The sequence below is a fragment of the Antrostomus carolinensis genome, unplaced genomic scaffold (genome assembly GCF_000700745.2).
Source record: "Antrostomus carolinensis isolate BGI_N321 unplaced genomic scaffold, ASM70074v2 scaffold18291, whole genome shotgun sequence".
Classification (NCBI taxonomy): Eukaryota; Metazoa; Chordata; class Aves; order Caprimulgiformes; family Caprimulgidae; genus Antrostomus; species Antrostomus carolinensis.
In genome coordinates this window covers 49,521-60,036 of record NW_010296454.1, presented here as the reverse complement: position 1 = coordinate 60,036, position 10,516 = coordinate 49,521, and the positions used below count along the sequence as shown (strand labels likewise).

At 39.2% G+C, this 10,516-nt stretch overlaps 1 protein-coding gene across 1 annotated transcript in view; it reads left to right on the top strand.

The window, feature by feature from the left end:
• The window catches only part of FBXW7 (F-box and WD repeat domain containing 7), a gene marked incomplete at its 5' end in the record, with an annotated part of 31,402 nt that extends 21,188 nt beyond the window's left edge, over positions 1-10,214 (top strand). Inside the window, 4 exons of the mRNA XM_010178309.2 lie at positions 1,347-1,528; positions 2,597-2,822; positions 6,939-7,149; positions 8,167-10,214. Coding sequence (XP_010176611.2) covers positions 1,347-1,528; positions 2,597-2,822; positions 6,939-7,149; positions 8,167-8,435 — 888 coding nt within the window. The remainder of the gene's footprint in view (positions 1-1,346; positions 1,529-2,596; positions 2,823-6,938; positions 7,150-8,166) is intronic.
• Between the last annotated feature and the right edge of the window lie 302 nt (positions 10,215-10,516).

The following is a 10,516-nucleotide window of genomic DNA, read 5'->3' as shown; positions in this document are numbered from 1 at the left end:
CAGCAGGAACTCACAAGGATGTTAAACAACAACTACCAAAGTTACAGTTTTAGTAGAGTTGATCCAGATAATCTGTATTTGATGATTTTTTTCTAAAGTAACCTGTGGAATAAAAGTGGTGTTTTTTCAAAAGGTATGAGCACAAGGAGAATGTCCAAAGGATGGCCAGAAAGCTAAAATGTGTCAATATTTAAATGGAGTAAACTGAAATACAGGGTATTTAGGATGCTTTATCTCAGGTGAAAAATATTGGACTACGTCAAGAGGAGTCAACTAACAGTTAAAGGAAGGCCACAGCAATTAATGCCACTTACTATTAGATTACAGAAAAAGAGATCATGAAACTGTCGTGACCTCTTTTCTCATGCAGTTACAAGTTTGACTGATAAAAATAATAGTGCAGAAATAGATGGCTGTGTGCACTGCAAGACTGTATCCCCATGACATGATTGAAGAAAACAGAGCAATGCAAAAATCAACATGGCACATATTTAAATGGGTTAGAAAGTGGGTAATTATAGAGATCGTGTTGTTAACATAAATGCAGAGTCTTCATGGAGTATCTTTCTAGAGGGGGTCTTGCAAAGATCTCTTCTTGTCTGTGCTAATTAGCACTTATTGCTGCCTGGTGAGAAGGCATATATAGTTGTTACTTGTAAGGAGTACAGACTGAGAGACGGAGACGAGTCATTGTTCCAGACTGACAGGGGTTTTATAGAAGTGGGTGTGAGCAAACACTGTCTCTACATGGTGAAAAATCATGTCATACATTTGGGATCCGAGAAGGTAGGCTGTGCTTATGTAGCGTGGGATTCTCTCCTGGGCAGCAGTAAAGTCTGGAAAAGGTTTGAAACGTGATTTTGCAGCATTGATGCAGTAGCTATGACTTAGAGTTTGCCATGTTTCTTGGATAAACAAAGAGAAAAATAAAATAAACGTATATAGTTTATAGATTGGTGGTAAAACTACCAAATGAATGCTCTCTCCAGTTCTAACGCTTATGCTTCAAAAAGCTATTGGAAAAACCTGCAGTGACTCAGAAAAATGCCAAGAAAATGACTCAAGGCTGCAAAACACGTCCTGTATTGAGAAATTTGGAAAGACGCTTTAGTTTGTCAAGGGGAAGATTGTAGGTAAAATTCCTTACAGTCAAGGCACTGTCAACAGCGAGAGAAGTTTGATGAGTATTTTTTAAAAGGTGGGATTTTTTAGTTCAGTCACAAAGCAGTCTTCAGGCATCTTCTGGCTCTTGCTGTGGGAGACTACTGTTACCTCCTAGATTACTTTTTCTCAGGTGTCCATTCAACTCTGTCAAAAGGGTAATTAAGCAAAATATTTCTTTTCAGTGTTTGAGAACACTGGTTGGGCACACAGGTGGAGTCTGGTCATCTCAGATGAGGGACAATATCATCATCAGTGGATCGACAGACCGGACATTGAAAGTCTGGAACGCTGAGACTGGAGAATGCATACACACCTTGTACGGACACACCTCCACTGTGCGTTGCATGCATCTCCATGAGAAAAGGTAAGGGTAAGGCTTTGTCCAAAGCCACAGCCACCCTCTGCCTTGTCATTTACACTTGTGCTCACAGGAAATGCCTGTTAACTTGGGTACCTCATCCAACACTGAGTGAAATACAAACCAGGCAAAGCATTCACACTAAACTGCGTAAATCAGCACAAGGGAGGAGATGATTAATAGAAGCAAAAGCATAAGATTACTAATTAAAGAACAGAAAATTGAGTCATGTACTTTATAAAGTGACATTCTACGTTATTTCAAAACTAACTCTTTGTTACGCTGTGATCCAGTCTCCCACACTCTGAATAATTTCTCCTGTTTGTCAACGCTACAAACTTTTACTCATTTTACAGAATGACTTTTAAAGTATCGCTACTGCAGTATTTCATTTAAATATTAACTGATTATATCATAATTTCTGCAATAGTAGACTATGTTGTGATTCAACAAATATTGGCAAAGCTCTTTTACTTGGCTACTGTATGGAGCTGTTGACAGAGGGCCTGTTGATTGCATTTCTTCTTTTTTGAAGAATGATAAAGTGTTTTCTTTATCAATTCCATTTACTAATTCCTTCTCGTTTCTGTTCTTGCCTGAAAAAGCTTTTAAAAGCATAAACTGAAAAAAAATCAGTTACTTTACTAAAAATAAAACTTCTAAAGATTTTTGTTTAATTGTTATAATTAGTTAACTCAGTCATTAAAACAGAATGTTCATAGCACTGGCTTGAGCTCAACATATTCATAAGCTTTCATAGATAGATACAACAGTCCACGTAATTTCTCATGGCATTGTTTTGCTGTTCAGGAATGAAGTGCCTTTTTAAAGACTGATTGCTAATTATATCAAATAGACAGATCCTGAGGAGGTGAATAGAGCAGGCTAAAAAACCACTCAAGTCATTTGTGACCCTAATAACATGTCCTGCCAAACCAGATCTTTGGTGGCTAGTGGCCTAATGCTATCTAATGTCCCAAATTAAAACACATAACTGATTTATACCCAAGTCTAATTGTTTTAATACTTTTATGTCTGATGCTAAGTACAGGAGGTGTTTTCTTGTTCCTCCAGAGTGGTCAGTGGTTCTCGAGATGCTACACTGAGAGTTTGGGACATAGAGACGGGCCAGTGTTTACATGTTCTGATGGGCCACGTAGCTGCAGTTCGGTGCGTTCAATATGATGGCAGAAGGGTTGTAAGTGGCGCATATGATTTTATGGTCAAAGTGTGGGATCCAGAGACAGAGACCTGTCTGCACACTCTGCAAGGGCATACTAACAGAGTCTACTCATTACAGGTATGTGATTTTCATCTCCTGCTTTAGTCCTTAAATAACATTAGAGGAACTTTTTCTTTTAAAGCACCCAGTACAATAAAGCCCAAATCTCTACACCAGCAAGTTAAGTAGTTTTGTGGGTTACTGGGTTGTTCGGTTGGGGTTTTTGTGAAATCTTGGATGTATTTTGGAGCTATGTTTTTGGTTTTCCCAAAGAAATCAGATGATAGAGTAATTGAAAATGTGCCAGAACCCCCACTGGATTAATGTTCTGAATTATGCAGATCTGTTTATCCTTATTTTGTAGTCCCATCTTCCAGTTCCAAACTGTAATTCACAGTAAGGCTGAACCTAAAATTTTAGTGTTCTGATGTAAATCTCCAGCCTTCTACTTCCTCTTCTCTGAATCAAGGCCAGAAATCAAGGCCAGATCTACAGCTGTGAGGCTTTGTCAACAGAGACATGTTATTGTAGATGCAGGTTGTTATGGTCCTGCTCTGTGGCCTTGCTCTGTTGCCTACCCGTCACCCAACTGCTCATCAGAACTAAGCTGGCAAAGATACACATAGACCTCATGTAGGCTCTTCTTACCTTTACCAACCCAACAGATCATCTTGTTCATTCATAGAGTCAAAGTATCACTTCCAGGCGTTGAAAGGCGAAATAAATTAATTTCATGCTTGTGCCTGTTCTCACCACAATCTGGCAGGACTTGAAAAAGAAATTAACAAAGAGCTCAAAATGGGGAAGTTGCATTCAGCGTTGTAACTACTCTGGTTTGTGGCTCAGAAAGTGAAGCTCAGTGCTAGAGACATTTTTCATAAGGTGTATCTTTCATAAGGCATCTCTCACCATAATAGATTAAGTATGAACAAAATACCTAATTGGTTTCCTTTCCCAAAACATGTAGTAAAATTTATCAAGAATCTCCAGCCCTTCTCTTACATTCCTATACTGAGGACTACTCTCTAGAGAAACAGAAGGGAAGTTAAAAATGCTGTACTACCTCCCTATCTCTTAAAAATATTCCGAAGGCTGTATTTCATCTTGGGCAGTCTGGAAACAGTATAGATGTTATTCTGCCTTATCTTCACCAGTGGCTCTTGTTTGGCTTATGAATATTCATGTCTTGCTCTGATACTGTAGTAATTATGTAGCAAATAATTGGGTTATGTTACACACTGATGCTGTTTACACCCTGTAAATGGAACTTGGCATTCTGAGACAAATTTCTGGAGGGCAGGAGGCTACAGGTGCTTACAGTTTTAGGACAGAAAGATTCTTTAAAATTGCATGGGGAGCTCCTGCCCTTTGGCCTGAAACAGCCCCAAACAGCAGAACTCCCATAACTAGAACAACCAGGCTGAATAACCAGCCTGTCCCCTCCCTCCCCACTCCATAGCAGGTTCTGTTATACCTCAGTATTTCTCCATTTGTAGACCCTCTAACATTTTCCAGAGATCCATATGCAGCAGTTGAAGACTACTGACTACGTTGTGTTTTCTTATTCTTTCTTAACTGCCTTTGAAGTAATCCACAGATTGTCAGGCTTCATGGATAACATCTCAGCCACTGATCCAAACCTGGACTACTGTAGTCTGCTTGACTATAGCAATATCAAGAGTAAAATTTGTCTTGATGCCCAGCCTTAAAACTCTCTTTCTGAATGCCTTATGTACATGGGATACAATTGGTTTGCAGGAAAGGGCTAAAAGAATTCAAAATTTGTTTAGTTTTGTTTAGGAAAGAAAAACATTCTGTAGTGTTTCCACTCAACAAGTCTGCTGGGCTACTTAGCACTCCTTGTCCTTTTATCTGAACCGAAATTAGTTCACATCTTTTTTTTTGGTGTCCAAAAGCGGATGCAAAATTCCAGTCAAAGTCTTATCAATGCTTACTAGAAGAGAGAAGTTATTTTATATGCTTTATATAGCATGTCCCTACTTCAGATACCAGAGTGTCTTTTTTGGTACCTTTTCACCAGAAATGCAATGCCTGCAGCAGATAAGCAGTCTGTAGTTCCAGTCCCTCTCTACGTTCTTTTGAACCTAGGTGCCATGCTCAGCCATGTTTGACTGTAGAGATCTACAATGTTAGTTTTCTGCAGGTTTTACAAAAAAGAAGCAGTCTCAGATAGTTGAGTTCCCTTGGTTCAATGGGTTCTTTCTTTGCCATTATTAGATACTGATCAGTCCACACAGACAGGTAGTGTTGGATTGCCCTAGCTGTAACAAAGACTCCTGTCCAACCTTCATTCTCCCAGGCTGCAGCTGTACCTTCAGTCATTCCCTGCCAAGCTCAGATTGTCACAATTTTCTCTTGACTTTAACACTCTTTGCTTTGGGTCAGTTCTACCATTTTAAACGTCACCCAAATCCTAATGAAAATACTAAATGCCAGAACCACCACCTCCCCACCTCTGGAAGTCTTTCTGATATCTCTAATCTTCTCTGCTGTGAACAAAGTTCAGAACAGTATAGTATCCCTGCCTCAAATTTGCCTGCCTCTCTGTGAAAATGCAACCAAGACACCCGCTGTTTCATGTGGCTTTTTACTCTGTCACGGAAAAAAAACCATGTTGGTTAAGATCGTTTTCCCACAAACCTGTGTTTGCTGCGCTACTGACCGCATTGCTAAGGGCTTACAACCAGACTGATTATTTGTTAATTCCTTTGGAAGTTGAAGTTAGGCTGACCAATCCATAATTCCCCATCTCAAATCATCATCTCCTTCAATAAAGAAAAGAATTGCATTTGCCATCTGAAACCTCGTGTGTTTTCCATGGGTTCTCAAAGACAGCAGCAGATGTCTCCGAGATTGTCTTAAAACAACTTGCCTTAAGTGGGTTTTTTTTCACCATTCTAGCAAAAGCTTGTACGCAGTTGTCAGTGGTGTTGGTGCTGTGAGCCTACACTCAGATGGCTGAGGACTGAAGCAAAAAAAAAAGTTAAATAGCTGGCCTCGCTTGGTGTTTCCTTCCCACTGAGCATAAATGAGCTTTTTTATTTTGGCCTTCCTCTTGTGTTTTTTTGTTTTTGTTTTGTTTGGGTTTTTTTAGCAGAATAGTGTTTTATCATCCTTAACGGCCCTTGCTAGTTTTATCTTGTTTTGTGCCTGCCTTTCTAATTTTTGTCCCAGTGTGCTCTTTTAAACACATCTATTGATCTAGTTTCTACCTTTTGTACAATTCCTTGTGCTTTAGCCAACTGGGTCTTGGTAATTTACTACACTTCCTATCTTTCCTTCACACAAGGATAGTTTGTGTCTTTTAAGAAAGTGCCAACTCTCCTGAACTCTTCTTAGCCTCAGAGAACAGATATATAAAAACCTCATGGGAAGGAAGTCTCAAGTTATTGAAGTATTCCTCCTGGAAGCCCACTGGTTTTATTCTACTGCTCTTTTCCCCTCCTGTTTTGAGAGTTCTGGGCTCTTACGTTATTGTCACTATCACTCAAGTTACTTTCCACCTTTATATTCTCTACATGTTCAGTCTTCTTGGTCAAAAGTGTCTCATCTCTTATCTGATTTCTCTACACATTCATGTTCTACGTGTTTTATATATAATATATGCACAGAAGAACACAAGAATTTGGACATCCATGTTTTTTTTTTCCCTACAGTGGCTAGGAAGTTGAAGTTCCTTACTGCATACAATTATGATTATAAATGGCTAAACCCAGCGTTTTTCAATTACAGTCCTTCCATTTTCCTATATTTTGGCTTTTATGTAGATGATTCTAGATTAATGATGTTGCCCTTCTCCAGCTTAAAGTCCCTCTGACTTGTGAAAAGCAGGTTTGGCTTGTTAACATCTTTATTAGGAAAACTACATTCTCTTCCTGTTGTGCACTGCAGTATAGTCAGGATTCTGTTGTGTTTAAAGGAGTTGTATCACATTTAAAAGACCAGTGGTTCAGAGTCTTCCTCCTCAAACTGTGTATCTCAGCCCACGCCTACAACAGGAAGTTACACTGACCATGAATCACCTGCTCTGATATCAAACATGGCCATCTCCACTTAGACTGAATTCTTACTTTGTAATGCAGTTTCCAAATGCATTTAGTTAATTAAATGCTTAATAGCTTTCTTCATAAAATTCTAATATAATTGTTTGTAATAGATTTACCTTTCTTGTAGTTTGATGGTATCCATGTGGTGAGTGGATCTCTTGACACTTCCATCCGAGTTTGGGATGTGGAGACGGGCAACTGCATTCACACGCTAACAGGCCACCAGTCTCTCACAAGTGGAATGGAACTCAAGGACAATATACTCGTGTCTGGGAATGCAGATTCTACAGTCAAAATCTGGGACATTAAAACAGGACAATGTTTACAGACATTGCAAGGTGAGCTTAAACTACCTTCATGGAAATCAGGCTGCCTGCAGTCATCTGTGTTGCCGATTCCAGATAAAAAAACTTCACATACAAAGCAACAAGCACAGGCCACTTACAACTTAAATATTTTTTTGCTGACAGCTGTATGATCTTTCTCTGAATTAGAAGAACAAAATGTATTTAATCTCATCTATTCAAATCACTTGCCTATTATGAAAGGCAGATGGTCTGGACTGATAGCAATTTGCTAGGGGTGTATTAGCCTAACAAGCCACAGAAATACATAGGAAATGACATCTCAAAACAGTCAGTCAACGTATTTATTTAGGGGTCGCTTGAATGTTTCAAAGCCTACTGATTAATTGGATCAGGAGGCAAAGTACACTGTCTGCTGCAATAAATCAAGAGAAATGAGTGGAAGATGTTTTCTTTATTTCAACAAGAAGAAAGATTTTTGGTTCCATTTTGACAGTTGCCACTCAGGCATCGTGCACATGAACACATTGTTATGTTTCTCCCCACATAAAAGGTCTTGTATCATTCCCATATATCATATGCAGCATCCCTGGCTGAGGCAGAAAATTAAATTTCCCTGTAAAGCAGATTCTGCTGTTTTAAAAGTATATATTTATAGGTCAATATATAACTGTCAATATTTACTGATAGAGTAATCTCATAATAACACTTCAAAGGGACTTGGAGACAAATGCTTACAGTGGTCACCTCATTCTGGATGTTTGAGTTCATTTTCATGAATGTCTGAGTGCACACTTACCCTACTGGTTGTATACAACAAAACAAGATGACTGTAACAAAGAAGGAAATGTTGGGGAATTTTTCTATACCTGCATTCCCTTTTTGAAAGCATGGCAAGGCTTCTGTACCTTTTAATGTCCAGAACCCAAGTTAACACATCTAACAGATAGAAAAGGCTGTATGCAAATCGCTAGGTATTCATTCTACATACAGTGCTGTCTGACATTGCTTTCTAATTACAAATAAAAATGTTTTGGTTTACTGTTACAGGTCCCAACAAGCATCAGAGTGCTGTGACCTGTTTACAGTTCAACAAGAACTTTGTAATTACCAGCTCAGATGATGGGACTGTAAAACTTTGGGACTTGAAAACGGGTGAATTTATCCGAAATCTAGTCACATTGGAGAGCGGGGGAAGTGGAGGCGTCGTGTGGCGGATCAGAGCTTCTAACACAAAGCTGGTGTGCGCGGTTGGGAGCCGCAATGGGACTGAGGAAACAAAGCTGCTGGTGTTGGACTTTGACGTGGATATGAAGTGAAGGGCAGAAAGATGAATTTGTCCAAACGTGTAGACGATGTTCTCCTTTCCCTCCCCCTGAAAAAAAAAAAAGAAAAAGGAAAAAAAAAGAAAAAGGAAAAAAAATCCCTTGTCCTTGGTGGTGCAGGATGTTGGCTTGGGGCAACAGATCCTAAAGACCTACAGACTACGAAGGAGAAGACAAAGATGACAAACAGTAACTGACAAGACAGGCATTTGCTGTCTTGTCACATAAAAAGGCTACACTTTTGACCGGGGCAGCTTTGCAAAAATACGACTCTTGAAATGAAACCAGGTGCAATTATTTCTTTACTTTCCTCCAACTGCTCCTTGAGCAATTTGGAGGTGAAAAAAAAATTGTTACAGTTCTTGTTAACAGGTTATTTTACCACAAAGATGTTGAAAGAAGCTGCACAGGCGAGCCTGCTCGTGCACCCCTGGGCCACCCTGGGTCCCGGCAGCCCCTCCGAGCAACGCGCTGTCCCTTAGCCCCGCTCTGAGCAGGGGGTTGGACTGGATGACCTCCAGAGGTCACTTCCAACCTCTACGAGCAGTCACTGGTTGACTTTCAAAAACTAGAGAGCATCTGCAACGAAAAAAAACCAAACAAAAACAAAGAGTCCATTCCTGGTGTGGAAAAGCTAAAATATTACTGTGAATTGTTTTGTACAGTTTTATCAGAGCTTTTTCTTTTTTTTCTTTTATTCCTTTTTTTTTTTTGCCAACCATTGCCAATGTCAATCACAGTATTAGCCTCTGTTTAATCTATTTACTGTTGCTTCCATCTACACTCTTCAACGCATAAGTTGCTCTGAGGTGGCAAGTTGTCCTGGGTTTTGAGAGTCCTCTGATGGATTTAATTCGCAATGCTGGTGCTAGAAGTAGGTCTTCAATTACGGGATTGTTGTCCCACCCCTGTACTGTATTCCCAGTGGCCAAACTTATTTATGCTGCTAAATGAAAGAAAGAAAAGCAAATTATTTTTTTTTATTTTTTTTTCTGCTGTGACGTTTTAGTCCCAGACTGAATTCCAAATTTGCTCTAGTTTGGTTACAGAAAAAGACTTTTTGCCACTGAAACTTGAGCCAACTGTGCCTCTAAGAGGCTGAGAGTGGAAAAGTTTCAGACAATTAAGAGTGAAGTTTGCCTGCAAATAAAGAATTGAGTGTGTGTGCAAAGCTTATTTTCTTTTTTCTGGGCAAAAATTAAAACACATTCCTTAGAACAAAGCTATTGCAGCCTGTTCTGTGGGGAAATTTTTCTTTGTGAGGGCTGTGGTGAATGGAATGAACATACGTTAAAAAAAAACTGACAAAATTTTTTAAAAATATTATAAAATACAAAAATGAAAATAAAGTTGCTGGTCAGTCTTAGTGTTTTACAGTATTTGAGAAAAAAAACAACTGTTACAGTTATTGCTGGGAGGAACTGACAGAGCAAAAACTTAATGTTTTTGTAAAGATGTCACGTGCAAACAAAATGAGAAATGGAAAGAGTCAAATGGTTTGCCTCATTCTCCAAGAGCCACAACTCAAGCTGAACTGTGAAAGTGGTTTAACACTGTATCCTAGGCGATCTTTTTTCCTCCTTTTTTTTTGTTTTTGTTTTATTTATAGTCTGATTTAAAACAATCAGATTCCAGTTGGTTAATTTTAGTTATGTAACAACCTGACATGATGGAGGAAAACAACCTTTAAAGGGATTGTGTCTATGGTTTGATTCACTTAGAAATTTTATTTTCTTATAACTTAAGTGCAATAAAATGTGTTTTTTCATGTTAGTACGTCTTCACGTCTTTTTCCCCCCCCCCCTTCTAATTCTTGTTGTTAGTTTCCTATCATATATCCTACAAAGGGTAAAGCAGATCAAGTTGCTCAGTTTACTGGTAGATACTAAGATATGTCGCAGGACTTTTTATGGAGCCCTTCCACAAACAGGTGCGCCAGTGTCCTCTCCTTCGGTTGCCATATGCGATTTGTCACGTGGGCTGTGACAAACACGCGGGAAAGCTCTTAGCTTCCTGTCGCTAAGAACGTGTCAGGATTTGACTCTGGAGGGAGTTAGCTATAAAAAGCTGCTCAA